The 15,194-nt window shown below is 43.1% G+C and overlaps 1 protein-coding gene across 1 annotated transcript in view; it reads right to left on the reverse strand.

Moving 5' to 3' along the window:
* LOC136588050 (BPI fold-containing family B member 4-like) overlaps positions 1-14,235 on the reverse strand; it is a 28,453-nt gene extending 14,218 nt beyond the window's left edge. The window contains exons 1-9 of the mRNA XM_066586946.1: positions 14,112-14,235; positions 10,737-10,817; positions 10,227-10,487; positions 10,043-10,196; positions 8,039-8,143; positions 7,618-7,761; positions 7,470-7,533; positions 4,313-4,373; positions 3,932-4,023 (exon numbers count right to left, since the gene is read on the reverse strand). Coding sequence (XP_066443043.1) covers positions 3,932-4,023; positions 4,313-4,373; positions 7,470-7,533; positions 7,618-7,761; positions 8,039-8,143; positions 10,043-10,196; positions 10,227-10,487; positions 10,737-10,817; positions 14,112-14,235 — 1,086 coding nt within the window. The remainder of the gene's footprint in view (positions 1-3,931; positions 4,024-4,312; positions 4,374-7,469; positions 7,534-7,617; positions 7,762-8,038; positions 8,144-10,042; positions 10,197-10,226; positions 10,488-10,736; positions 10,818-14,111) is intronic.
* Positions 14,236-15,194: the final 959 nt, after the last annotated feature.

A 15,194-nucleotide genomic window follows, 5' to 3' on the forward strand; every position in this document is an offset into this window, starting at 1 on the left:
CCTTTTAAGGACTGAGTGCTAATTAGCCCTTATTTATAGTATCATCTCCCTCCTGGTCTCTGACTGTGATTTATCATGGGCAAACACCGCTCCAGTCCGGCTGTGGAGCATCTTAAAGAATTTGCCTGTGACGCTCAAGATAGCGCATGATCACTGTTCCCACAGAGAACACTTATCACCTGAACCAGTACTCAGCAGCTACATGGTGCCGGTGCTCCGGATGTGGCAGAGGAGCTTACACCGAAGCAGGTGTCAGACCAAGTCCTAGCTGCAATCTCTGCCTGTAAGTTGTCGCTGACTGGGAAAATTGATGAGGTGAAAGTGGATATAGGTTTGTTGAGGCAAGACATGAAAACCCTCAGAACGTATAGAGTACACAGAAACTCGTATTAGTTCACTGGAGGACCGTACCACAGATGACCTTAATATTCTTTCAAATCTTACCAAAAAAGTGGAGCTTCTGCAGCAAAAATTGGATGACCTTGAAAATAGGTCACACCGCAGTAGTATTAGAATTGTCGATCTGCTGGAGAAAGCGGGGAGCAGAAATCCAGATGTCTTTGTTGAAATCTGTGTGAAAGAGATCTTTCCTCCTGCTGCCTTTTTTCCAGCCTTTGCCGTAGAACGTGCCAAACGGAAACTGTTAAGCTGCTTTCTATGGGCGACTTAAACCTCCTGCTTAACCATTCAAGAGATAGGTTTCCCTCCCCTTCAGATATACTGGTCTCCGCTCAACCTACCACACTGTGTCGTCTATTGAAGAAATTAGGATGACATGACCTATGGCAACTAAAACACCCTGATGCCAGTGTCTTCTCCTGCCACACTGTGCAGAGGCATACCCTCTCTAGAATCTATTATATGATATGCGACCCAGGTCTATTTTCACTGGTTGATACAATAGAAAATTTACCGAGAGAAACATCTGATCATTCTCCTATATCGCTATCACTCATTTTTATTACCAATTCAGGTCTTATGCATTGGAAAATACACCCGTTGCGGCTTTCTCTCATCGGGGACAATGATCAGATGTCCAACCAACTAGCACTATTTCTTACTGATCATTCAGACTACCCCAACCCTCTCATAAAATGGAACACTTTCAAAGTGTATTTCTTATATTAAAAAGGACACTTTTGCATGGAAAGCGAATTTGCAGCATTGACAACTTCTTAAAAGGGCTGCATATATCATTGATCCCTCAGAAGTTAATACAGAGCCTTAGTTGGGTGTGGGTAGGTTATGTATCTCCAGGAGAAGACAACAAGACGTCTTTTCTTTACTAAGCAATCCTTCTTTGAGTTGGGAAATCAATCGGGTAAATTGCTAGCTCATATGGTTAAACAGTATCAGTCTTCCCCCAAATTAATACATGTAATGGTACTTTATTTACGTATATTCATATCATTCTACTGTGTTCTCATGAATTCTATAAGTCTACTTTTATCTCTACTTAGGGGGAAATTTATATTTATTTAGACCAGATTGAATTTCCTTCCCTGTCCTCATCATTCAAACGTTTTGTGAATGCCCTATCTCTCTGGATGAAATATCAGAAGCTGTGGGTGACCTTGCTAATTTCTGATGGGCTCATAGTGGATGTATATGGCAAATAATAGGAGAATATAATATCGCTGCTCAATGGTAAATACTAGGAGAATATAATCTCACTGCTGTATCAGAATCTGAAAGTGCCTTATAAAAAAATGATACACAACCAGCATCCTTTTTAAGTAATTCTTTTGAAACTCATGAAGAGCCCTCTGGACTGTGGGTCTTATAAACGTAATTCACTCTTAAATATCGATTATAAAATTTTAACTAAAATATTAGCCATTTGTTTGAATTCTGTTATCACTTCTATTATTCATCCCGATCGCTCTGGGTTTATTCTGGGCAGGTCAACGACTGATAATATCTGTAGGCTACAGGCATTGTCACCAGATTGGTCTTTGGCATTGCTGGATGCAGTCAAGGTTTTTGGCTTCGTAAAATGGCTTTTTCTGCTAAATGTGTGCTTAGATGGTTTGGTTTTGGGGAGGGCTTTCTGCGCTTGGGCATCCATTATTTATACAAATTCAAGAGCCCTCATATCTCTTAGTGGCCAACTCTTTTTTTGTTTCCCATTGCATAGGGGTACTCATCAAGGGTACCCTATCTCCCCTCTTTTTTGCCATTTTTATAGAATCTCTAGTTCTCAAAATTTGACAATCCCCTGGATATAGCGGTATTTCCTACAGTCCCTGTACAGATAAAATCGGTGCTAGACAAAGCATTACTGAAATTGTGTCACTATTGGTCAATGGACGTTTTTTCTTCCATGTATGCAAGGTTCTTTTCTTTTCTTTTTATATGTGGCTATAACCTCATCAATGAGTGGAACAGGTTACCTCAGAAGGTACTCCTTCAATGGAAGTGTTCAAATACAGTCTGGACAGACATCTGTCTGGGATGATTTAGTGAATCCTGCACTGAGCAGGGGGCTTGGACCCGATGACCCTGGAGGTCCCTTTCAACTCTATGATTCTATGAACCTCTGTGGTGTTTTACACTTTATTCAATAGAACAAATTTTAAAAAAAATAAACGGACTGGTCCAGTTCCCATAACATGAATAGTAGATGTGCCAACACTTTACGAAATAAAGAAACGTACTCAAAGGGGTTGTCCAGTTACCAGAAAAGGAGCTGTATTTACCTATTCTTAGCATTCACGGCTGTCATCTGACCCCTGCAGTTGTCACTACCTTTGTTCCAGCAAGGGCTCACATCTTGGGCGCCATGATACCAGGAGTTGAGAATTATGACGTTGCACACTCTGATTGGTTGCAGTGGTCATGTGATGTTATCCTCCACTACAAATACCAGGACCATGGTGGGGCTACAGTGCTGGATCGTGGGGGCTGAGGATAGGTAAGTACAGATCATTGTCTTATTTTAGCTGGACGCATAGAGGAAAAGTTGTCTGGTAACCGGATAACCTCTTAAGGGCGCCCACCCACTGGCGATTTTTTTTCCCTGCGAAATTCGCAGCATTTTTTTCTCTGCAGGGGTCTATGGGACTTGTAATGTTAAAATCGCGATCGCGCAAAATCGCGATTTCGCGGTAAATTGCGATTTTGCGCGATCGCGATTTTAACATTACAAGTCCCATAGACCCCTGCAGAGAAAAAAATGCTGCGAATTTCGCAGGGAAAAAAATCGCCAGTGGGTGGGCGCCCTAAGAGTGATTTCACTCACAGCTTTTTTGTGGTAGTTTTCGATGTAGTTTTTTTATGTCAAAGCCAAGAATTGGTCCATCAGGAAGGAGAAGTAGAAATCCTTCCTTTAAATTTCCCATTCTTTTTGAATCAACTTCTGTCTTTGGCAAAAAAAACCCCATAAAAAACTGCCATAAAAACAATCTTTTCTCCAAAAAAAAACTGTGAAACTGTGCTAAGGCCTCATTCATACAGTAAAATATTGTCAGATCCACTTTGGATTTTTCCAACATAGATCAGATAGCTCAATCCACAGCATATTGCGTCTCAGAGATCTGCCGCAGGTTTTAATAAACATCTGTGCATACATTTACCTCCAGTCAATAAGGCAAATCTGCGTGCAGCCACCCAACGCAGTTTCTGTGCCAAGAATTGCTATGTTATTTTTTTTCCCCCGCAACTTGGATTTCAGAATCTGCTTTTGCTGAATAAACTGGATTTTAAGACCATTAAAAAGAATGCAATAATAAAGCGGCCTTCAACTTCAATTTGAAAAGGTGAAATTCCACTGTGTGGACGATGCCTAAGACTGACCCACGGACTCACTGGTTTCTTCAGGTGGCAGCCCCAACAACAGATCCCCCCTTTTTGTTTTTTATTTTTTCCAGGATAATGTCAAAAGTTGTTTGATTGGTTAGCATAGCTATTAGTATTCTGGGAATAAACTTACATTTAGATCCAATTCAATGAATTGCCCAGTCACCAGTGGTAAACTTGATACCGTATACTGAATACTGCCAATTAATCCAAGGGGTACCAACGCTGCAGAATAAAAATTAAATATAGTCAGCAGTGCATTTCAGGAAATGATATCATGTATTTGAATCAAGGGAATTTTATGATTCAGCCACAATGCTGATATTACATATCATGCCTTATTAGCATATGGATGCAATAGCGGGTAAGACTCTCTCAATCAAGACCTTCTATATTGGAGTGGATCCTCTAAGAAGAGCACTTCCCGCAATGGAGAATTCATCACATTATTGCATGCATACCCAAAGGATGTTCCTTGTGATAATGATATAGTGCATATATTCAGTCAACTTACAGTTCACAGATAGAAGAAGGCCATTGGTTAAATCTAGCACAATGTTCACCACTGGACACAACTGCAAGAAATAATAATAAGATATCTGAGTAAATGACAGAACTTTATAGCCACGTTCTTCTTGCATAACTATGGTGTAGAGCAGAGGTCCCCAACCTTTTGTACATTGCGAGCCACATTCAACTTGATGCTTGAGAGCCATGTTTAACTCAAAAATGAAAGCCAAAAATTTTAGGTAAAGACTATTTACGGTATTTGGGTAGGACACATATCACGTGGCCAAAGATGCCCTATTACTCTGCTACATCACCTCCTATTGTAAGTGAATGTGGCCACATTGAGACTCACAAGTTGCTGCAACCCAACATTCAAAAAAAGTTCAAACTTGATGGATTTCATGGAGTTGTCGGGTTTCAGCAAGTTGCAACACAACTTCATCCACTTACATTAAAATGCAATGTAGAATGGTCATAGTGCAATACTTAGCCATGCCACATGCCGAAATTCACTATGCAGCCTTAGTCTAAATGTGCAGAAACAAGAAATAAAATTGCAAAACATTTGCTGATATTATAGTGTTACATTTGACACTAGTATTATGCCATCTGTATTGGCACTGTTTGGTTGTTAGGGTACAGTATGTCTGGAGTAGCAATTGCCAGTACATATGGTGAGAACTTGAGAGTCTAATGCCAAGCCATACAGTAAGGAGTTGCGAGCTGAGCCATTGATTGGGGACCACTGGTATATAGCTTCTCTAAATGCAATCAGCTTTTGTACTTAGTGAGGCATCTAAATTTGACTCATATATTTGCTTTGGAATAGGTTTATAAGTGTTGATGAGAGTATATTTATGAGAGGTAAAGTTAGAAATTCTGGACCTTACACCATCACATTCTGCTGCTTTTACCCTTCATGCACATCTACTCAAGCCATTAACCCAACTTGCTCAATTCACGTATTCTTCACTAGCCACCTGTGAGTATTACTTGAATTATAGATTAATGTGCAGTGTTGGAGTCCATTGGCATTATCTCTATACAGTATACACCTCACCACACTAGTCATTAGATCCCATTAACTATCGGGCACTGATGAGAAGATAGGAGCTGATGAAATGTACAGCTAGAACTTTAGTATCTACTACTGTCTCAGTTGTGAACTAATAAGGATTTCTTTCTACTGACCATGTTCCACTTATTCTCAGGTCTTAAAAACCCTCTCAAGTTGGAAAAAATTGCATGTTTTGCAAAAAGAATGGAGTTATTTTCTTAAGGTACCCTTAGGGCTTAGTCAGACGGGCGTTTTTTGCCGCGATTTGCGGATCGCATGACGGATGCGCATCCGCAAATCGCGTGACCGGTGCGCGCAAGTCGCCCGCAAATCGCCCGAAAATCTGCTTCTAGCCGCGTTTCATTAGAAACGGGCCGGAGCTGTCCAGCGCATTGCATTCAATGGAGACGGCAATACAGCCGTCTCCATTGAAAGCAATGCGCTGCGGGCGAGCCCGGGATGAATTGTCGGTAAGGGCTTAAATATATAAGCCCTTACCTGCAATCCATCCTAAAATGTGTTAAAATAAAAAAAAATTGCATTCTCACCTTCTGCCTGCAGCTCCGGGCAGCCGTCCTGCAGTGGGTGTGAAGGGGGTGTGAGTCAGACCTGCCCCCTGATTGGCTCAGCGCTGAGCCAATCAGAGGCATGCCTCACTCACACCCATTCATGAATTCATGAATGGATGTGAGTCAGACCTGCCCCTGATTGGCTCAGCGCTGAGAGGCAGCAGTCACTCACCCATTCATGAATTCATGAATGGGTGTGTGAGTGAAACCGGCCTCTGATTGGTCAGGCTGTGACCAATCAGAGCAGATCATTCAGCAGGCGGGGATTTTAAAGCCCCGCCGGCTGAATAGTGCCGAGAAGCAGTTCAGGAGAACTGACAGCGGCCGCGGCTGGACTCCGGCTGCAGCGGAAAGCTGAGTATACAATTTTTTTTTATTTTAACACATTTTAGCATGAATTGCAGGGAAGGGTTTATATATTTAACCCCTTCCCGACAATTAACCCCGCGCACGCCGGCAGCCCATTGCTTTCAATGGAGCGGCTGTATTGCCGCTCCATTGAATTCAATGGGCAAACATCGTTCTTCTCTGCCACAGCTGTTACAGCTGTGGCAGAGAAGAATGATTTGTCTTCTATATGTTCTCAATGGGGTCGGCGCTGCTGCCGCCGGCCCCATTGAGCGCATATACAGAAGCGAACAGGAATCGCAGATCGCAGATAGGTGCGATCTGCGATTTTTTGTTCTATAATTTTTCGGACGAGCGCATAAAAAGCGCTCATGTGTCCGATACCATTGCAAAGCAATGGTTTTAAAAAATCGCCGGACGCATGCGCATGCGCAAATCGCGGCAAAAAACGCCCGTCTGACTAAGCCCTTACACAGAGCAATTATCACCTGAATGATGGCTGGAAAAAGCGAATTAGGCCAATAGTCGTCTCATGTACACATGGCTACCGACAAGGCACTAAGTGACAAATGACTCACCTGTCGGAGTCCCTTGCTTTTGAGCTGAACTAAAAAGAAAACAACAATCTGGTTGTGTAAACAGGCAGCGGTTCATCTAAGAATGACTGCCTATTTGCAGTGAATGGACGTGAGCGGCCAGAGCAATCTCTGGCAGGCTTCGCTTCCATTCACAGAACGACTTTTGTGTGAAAGCACAGGAGTAGAGATGTGCGAACTTACTCAGTTCGGGTGTTTTTGGACCCGAGCACCGCTTTTTCCGAGTAACTGACTACTTGAACGAAAAGATTCGGGGGGCACCGGGGGGTGGGGGCGGCGTGGTGGAGGCGGGGGGTAGCAGTGGGGAACAGGGGGGAGCTCTCTCTCCTCCCACTCCCCTCTGCAACCCCCCGCGCACCCCCGGCGCCCCCCAAATCTTTTCGTCCCAGTAGTCAGTTACTCGGAAAAAGCGATGCTCGGATCCAAAAACACCCGAACCGAGTACGTTTGCTCATCTCTACACAGGAGCAATAGTCTGAAGGACAGCTGTCGGGTGCTTATGTGCCCAACAGCTGTCCCATGTAGAGGTACCTTTAGCTGGTCTGTGTAGGAAGGTAAACATGTAAGATAATATCTCGATTGGAGGCTTACCAGTCCAGGTAAAATATTTCGAAGAAGGTTGGTGAGAAGCCCATCCAGGATCCCTGATAGCAATCTATGTCATGGAAAACAATGCTTTTTAGTTATGAAATATTTTATAACCAAACTCATGAAAGCAAATGGACCTAGTCTTCCTCACCCTCTTAATAGCCTTATGTTTATTCCTCCGAGTAGTGCTTGGCAGTCTTCAATAACCAACCGGGGAACTCCTGATGCCTCCTGTGTCAGTCTGGTTCTTGCTGTAATGTTTACTTCTACCAAGATATCAAGAAATCCTAGAAGGCTTAAATATCACATTAAGATGGGATTCAGTATCCTGGATAGGTTAAAGCACCATATATTAGTATTTTTTATGTCATCTTCTCATGAAAATGTGGTCCAATATCTAAAATTTGCTGCAGATTCATTGTAGAAATTACTGTAATGGAAAAAATATGTTTTTTGAAGTAGGTGCATTGATTTTTGCAAACCCCATTCTCATGAACAGGACAGAAATCTAGTGCGTGTGATATACTATACCCTTATCATCACACAATTAATTAAGATACATATACTCTTACCTATTACCATTGATTGCCACTTTTGTGTACAGGTTCAGATGAACTCCAATACCAGGCAAAAGGCGCAGAGATATTTTTGGAAGTGTGAGGTCTAGAATTCGTAGCCTGAAAGATATACAGTAGTAAAGTACAAGTTATCCTATGTAGCACTGAAATTATGGATTCATTTTGTACCCTACTGTCAATCATATATAGAACTAGTTCCTATCCCTGTGACATGACAAAGGTTGTATCCTACAGTGGAGATTGTTTAGAAGTAGTTTATATCAATCAAAAACTATTAATTTTAGCAACATTTCAGGGGTCCTTTAGGAGTACTATTGTATAATACTTTTGGGATAGACCATTAAAGAGGGTGCTGATTCTGTTGATTTGTTGTAACTTTATATGTTTCAATTGCACATGTACCTTCACAGCTTGTGCGGAAGGACACAGGGAGGGCTAAACTGCATGTGCTCTCTTTACAAGCATAGTACCAACTCATATATTAGCGGAAGTGAACAGACACACAGGGACTTGTGTGTAGCTCCACTTTGGCAAGTAACAGAAATGAGGTCCTGTAGGCGAGATCGGCTGTACCAGCCTGTGTGACCTGGACAAGGTGGATCCAGAGGAAAGAGAAGTGCTGAGCACTGCAGTTTTGGCAATTCGGTGAACAGACCACAAATTCCAGAAATTTGAAGATATGGCTCTGAATTGTTCTCCATTTATTAACGTTTGTGAGCAATTAAGCATCAACAATGTCTTCCTTGTGGCCCACCAGGAATCCCCAGGTTTGTGGAAAAGCATGTGACCGCTCCATTGCCCAACAGTTCCCATTGCCCGAAGTACCACCATTCTATCTGCTAGAAAGTTCCCCAGAGTTGCCTTTCTCCATTAGTTGGATGTACAAAGTAGAGTAGGCCTTCTATCTAGACCACCCTGTCACACCATCAATATGTGATTGGTGATGGTCCAACTGCTAGGATCTTCACTGATCACTAGAATGAAGAGGTTTGTAGTGATCGCTGGAGTGCTGAACCACTTCATTGTTTGCCCACTCACAGCTGGTGTGCCTGATACTGATGCTCTACCCTATTCACTTGAATGGAACTGAGCTGCAGCATCATGTACAGTTGTACATACCGATGAGCTACTGTGCGTGAATATACATTGAAGAGGCAGCACTCACTGGACCCCACAATTCATGCACTGCTGGATAAAAAGAATCAGACTTTTCTAGTGTAAAACCATTTTAATAGCATTCAAAAGAAAGGAAAAAGTGTCAAAAGTCAATAACCTGACTAATTTTCAGTCCTTTACTCAAATGGTATCAAAATGATGGAGTAATAAGATACCAAGCATTCGTTGGTATTGGCCTGATAAAGAGTACTTCATATTTACAGTATTTTGCAAGAAGGTCATATTGAAAACAGTGATGAACTAAAGCAAATAAATGTCACATTTCGGAAAGATCATTTCTTTACATTAAATTTAAAAATAAGCCTCAAATCAGCTGCTGGTCTTATGGTTTAGATCCTGCAGTCACATTTTACCAATACTGTGATATCAATGATACCACCAATACACAACAGTATTTGCAACTAACATATTCAAATATGTCACATGCAAAAACCCAAGAGCCACTTGTGGCACATGGTAATGAAAGCGATGGTCTAGTATAATGCTAATCATTAGAGCAATCTTGCATTATGCAAACTTTGCAGCAGCTTATGGCAGTTCACACTCAATTAGTTTGGATATTATTGAACTTAGTACATTTTGTTCCAGAGTTGCTCTTCTTATTTTATTTGGGGGCAAGATACTGAAGCAATTGTTAGCCATTTTGGAGAATGTTTTTGTCACCTGGTCTGTGACTGACTATATGAAAACACTGCTTGGCCTGTCTTCCCTTCTCAATTTTAAATAAAGGAGAGAAAATATTTATTAAGCAACATACAAATATGTGAGTGTTTTTTGACTTTTCACTCACTGCAGACAAAACATGAATAGCATATATCTCACCCGGTTATACCCTGTACTGTGCCTAGAAGTCCTCCATTGCCAAGTATTCCAAGAAGTCCTCCTCCTCCAAGTAATCCACCCAGCAAACCACCATTTCCTAGGATGCCACCATTAATAGGAGGATTGGTGTAACCAGGAGGAGCACCACCCCCACCTCCACCAAGAAGGCCTCCAAGTAGTCCACCACCACCAGAACCTCCTAGAACACCACCAAGCAGACCCCCACCACCACCTCCACCGAGAACACCACCAAGAAGGCCACCTCCTCCACCCTGCCCTCCACCAAGTACACCACCTAACAGACCACCTCCTCCACCCTGCCCTCCACCAAGTACACCACCTAACAGACCACCTCCTCCACCCTGTCCTCCACCAAGCACACCACCTAACAGACCACCTCCTCCACCCTGTCCTCCACCAAGCACACCACCTAACAGACCACCTCCTCCATCCTGCCCTCCACCAAGTACACCACCTAACAGACCACCTCCTTTTCCACCTCCTAGGACACCACCCAAAAGGCCTCCACCTCCTGCATTCCCACCATCCCCACCACTAGGCTGCCCACCAGTCATACCCCCAACAGGGGCTCCACCCCCACCACTAGGCTGCCAACCAGTCATACCCACAACAGGGGCTCCACCCCCACCACTGGGCTGCTCACCAGTCATACCCCCAACAGGGGCCCCACCACCACCCCCACCCCCACCACTACCCATGGGTGGCATTTTCAAATTGTTCCGCGAATGTTTTCCTTTCATTTGGCCTGAGACAGCTGTGAATGAAAAACATATATATGATTTAAAATATAGATTTTTCTTCCATCCCACCTTTATATTTTACAAAGTAAATAGTTTGAAACCTAGTTTAATGCCTTTATATCAAAAACAAGTATAGGCCAGTTCACACTAGGAGTTTTTGTCTCCATCTAGTTGTTCTGTCATATTAAAACCTAGCATTCCATTTTGTTTCCATTTGTTAAACTAGAAACTGGTTAAACTGGTTTTAATTGACAAACGGATTAAGACTAGAGATGAGCGAACGTGTCCGTTACGGACACATCCGCACCCGGACACCGGCTTTAGCGAACACTGCAGTGTTCGCGCGTAAGTGTCCGGGTGCCGCCGGGGGGCGGGGAGATGCGCGGCGGCGCGGGCGGCAGTAGCGGGGAACAGGGGGGAGCCCTCTCTCTCTCCCTCTCCTCCCCACTCCCCGCCGCACCCCCCCGCGCTGCCACGGCGGCCCCCGAACTTTTTCGCCCGAACACCGAGGTGTTCGCAAAGTTCGGTGTTCGGGCGAAAAAGGGGCGGGGCCGAACGTGTTCGCTCATCTCTAATTAAGACCAAAGGTCTTCAATTTCAGTGCATGTCCATGGATGCGAAAACTGAAACATTTTCTTTCCATAACTGCTTCTCTGACAGAACGCTAGGTGGAAACAAAACCGCTAGTGTGGGCTGCCCCTGAAAGATAATATCAGCACTGTCAGAAGTGTGAACAAATTTGTGTAGCATCCACCTGTTAAATTAAGGCATCCAACTATACCAATGAGCGCAAAACAATGCAAAATTATCTTCACACGTAGGAAGTTGTGATGGAACAGGAGGAAAAACTAGCTGTATATCTTTGATTGAATGTAGTAAATAGTTTTGCATCAACCTTACAACAGTTTGGGGTCTAGATATACATATGTATTCTTTATACTCTATATTAGATATACCGTACTTTATTTTCTCTAAACGCTGTGCTCCCACTCCCCCCCCCCCCCTTCATGTGCTTTACTGCCCTCCCTGCTCATATGCCAATGCCATCTTTGGGTGCTGTGAAGGGAAGCTGTTCTATGCTCCAGGCGGCCTCTTCCCTTCACAGCACGCTTAATCACTGACAGACCCAATGTACTCACAGGGTTCTCGGGGGTACACTATTATATGTTATAACCCAATGCACTGACTGGCCGTATCAGTATATTGGGTCTGGTGGTGATCGAGCATGCTGGGAGAGAAGAAGGCATCTGGAGCTTGCATGTGCCATGAAGTTAATAGAGTCTATTTGTCCAGGAACATATTCTGGGGTGCAGTGATATGGAATGCAGAGGCTGTGGTCAAACCAAGACACTAGGACTTGAGAGGGGCAAAAAAATCCATGAGGCGAACAGTGTGTAAAGTTACACATGATAGTTGGAGGCCCGTTATAGCTTTTGTATAGTGACCCATAAAAGAACCTTTACACGGAGCAACTACTGTTCAAATAGTCGCTCAAAAACGTAATTGTAGCTTTTATACAAGAGATGGTTGTTCATTAGTTGTTTGCTGAGATATCATTCATAGAAGGGATCTTCATGCAAATTTGTTCGCAAGTCATTCAAATAGGTAAAACTGCAACTTTACCCCAGACCATTTTTGATCGACAAGTTATTATTTCATTGGTAGGCTGACATGAAACAATTAGCAAATTCTTGCTTCTCACCTTGTCGATGGTCATGTTTACACTGAACGACTATGACTTGAATCTGCCCTTTTGAGTGATTAATCGGCCCGTTTTCCTAACATGTAGAGGTATCTTACATTTTAAGATACACCTGATTGTAGTGAAATTCCAAACGTCACTTAAAAAATATAATATAGCAAACTCTAAAATTCTCCTTCATTCCTATACCACCATCCTCCTTCATGTGATCCCCCAACTTTTTGAAGTTATCATGTCTCATCCAACTCATCGAATATAATACCAATATTTGGCTGCTTCTATCTAGAATTTTAGAGGTGAGGAAACAACGTTTTTAGGCCTTAGTCAGACGGGCGTTTTTTTCGCGCGATTTGCCGATCGCATGACGGATGCGCATCCGCAAATCGCGTGACCGGAGCGCGCAAGTCGCCTGCAAATCGCCCGAAAATCTGCTTCTAGCCGCGTTTCATTAGAAACGGGCCGGAGCTGTCCAGCGCATTGCATTCAATGGAGACGGCAATAGAGCCGCCTCCATTTAAAGCAATGCGCTGCGGGCGAGCCCGGGATAAATTGTCGGTAAGGGCTTAAATATATAAGCCCTTCCCTGCAATTCATCCTAAAATGTGTTAAAATAAAAAAAAATTGTATACTCACCTTCTACCGGCAGCCGGAGCTCCGCGCGGTTGTCCTGCAGTGGGTGTGAAGGGGGTGTGAGTCAGACCTGCCCCCTGATTGGCTCAGCGCTGAGCCAATCAGAGGCATGCCTCACTCACACCGATTCATGAATTCATGAATGGATGTGAGTCAGACCTGCCCCTGATTGGCTCAGCGCTGAGAGGCAGCAGTCACTCACCCATTCATGAATTCATGAATGGGTGTGTGAGTGAAACCGGCCTCTGATTGGTCAGGGCTGTGACCAATCAGAGGCAGATCATTCAGCAGGCGGGGATTTTAAAGCCCCGCCGGCTGATAGTGCCGAGAAGCAGTTCAGGAGAACTGACAGCGGCCGCGGCTGGACTCCGGCTGCAGCGGAAAGGTGAGTATACAATTTTTTTTAATTTTAACACATTTTAGGATGAATTGCAGGGAAGGGCTTATATATTTAACCCCTTCCCGACAATTCACCCCGCGCACGCCGGCAGCCCATTGCTTTCAATGGAGCGGCTGTATTGCCGCTCCATTGAATTCAATGGGCAAACATCGTTCTTCTCTGCCACAGCTGTTACAGCTGTGGCAGAGAAGAATGATTTGTCTTCTATATGTTCTCAATGGGGTCGGCGCTGCTGCCGCCGGCCCCATTGAGCGCATATAGAGAAGAGAACAGGAATCGCAGATAGGTGCGATCTGTAATTTTTTGTTCTATAATTTATCGGACGAGCGCATAAAAAGCGCCCATGTGTCCGATACCATTGCAAAGCAATGGTTTTATAAAATCACCGGACGCATGCGCATGCGCAAATCGCGGCTAAAAATGCCCGTCTGACTAAGGCCTTAGGGAGGTTTTGAACCTACTCATCTAAAATAACCCAAGTAAATGTGCACGTTCCTCTGATAAAGTGAAGAGATGACCAACACCAGTAGTCGATGAAGCAGAAACTTTCATTATTTTAGAAAATGCAGTTCTTACCATTATTTAAGGCTCCTTTAGACATTCGTAGTTTAGCTCCATGCTTGCCTCCGGCAGCACTACTAAGAAGATGAGCCTGGATAAGCAATATACATGTGAAGCAGACACGCCACAGTTTGAACATCTTTGGGTCAATTTATCTGACAAAATAGATAATAAAGTAATTTTATTAAATTGGATGATCTATCTATTAATCTATAGCTGTCTAAAGATTTATGTAGGATGTTCTGGTGATTAGTATGACGAAAAGGAAAAGATATGAAGGGAAGATGGACGATATCAACATTGGTACTTTTCCATACAATCTAGGTCAATGGTAAATTGATCTTGTTTCTATTACCAACTTATCAATACTAATGCAATGTAAGAAATAAAGGTTTTCAAGCCATATACATTTTGGCATATAAATAGGCTATACCATAAAATCATGGTTATTAGGGGTCGGAATTTGGGGATCCTCATTGATCCTTCTGAGCATAGTTTCTCTTAGCTCTTATCATCATTGTCTTTAATGTCAGATATCTGGTACTACTGTGTGTATACCATTTGGTTATAACTGCTAGTACAGTAAATATAAAAAGTCTAAACACCCCTATTAACCCTTTCCAATCCGCTGTCTGACATCTAACGATATTATGATTTACGGCTGTACAGCTCCGATGTTGGAAGACGTTCATCAGGGTTCTCTTACTGTATATTGTCAGCCTCTCTGCTGTCAGAGCCTATCCAACGTGTCACCTCATGCAGTACTGGCTTTAGCCAGCATATAGCGCTGTTGTGTAATAGCAGAAAAAGAGTAAGCCCCCTAGGAAAACCAGAATACAAATTGGATTGGAGAGGGTTAAAATGACATGTATGTTAAAAATCCGACAAAAATTAATACTTTATTTCAGATTTGTTTCCACCTTCAATGGGACCCATTATCTGTACAATTCCATTGAAAAACAAGTTGAAATTATTTATTGTTGAGAAAAAAACAAAACAAATAATATGGTTGCATAAGTGTGAACACCTAATATTTGGGGATGTAGAGATGAGCGAGTATACTCGCTAAAGGCAATTGCTCGAGCGAGCATTGCCTTT

The sequence above is a fragment of the Eleutherodactylus coqui genome, chromosome 13, assembly GCF_035609145.1.
Source record: "Eleutherodactylus coqui strain aEleCoq1 chromosome 13, aEleCoq1.hap1, whole genome shotgun sequence".
NCBI classification, from domain to species: Eukaryota; Metazoa; Chordata; class Amphibia; order Anura; family Eleutherodactylidae; genus Eleutherodactylus; species Eleutherodactylus coqui.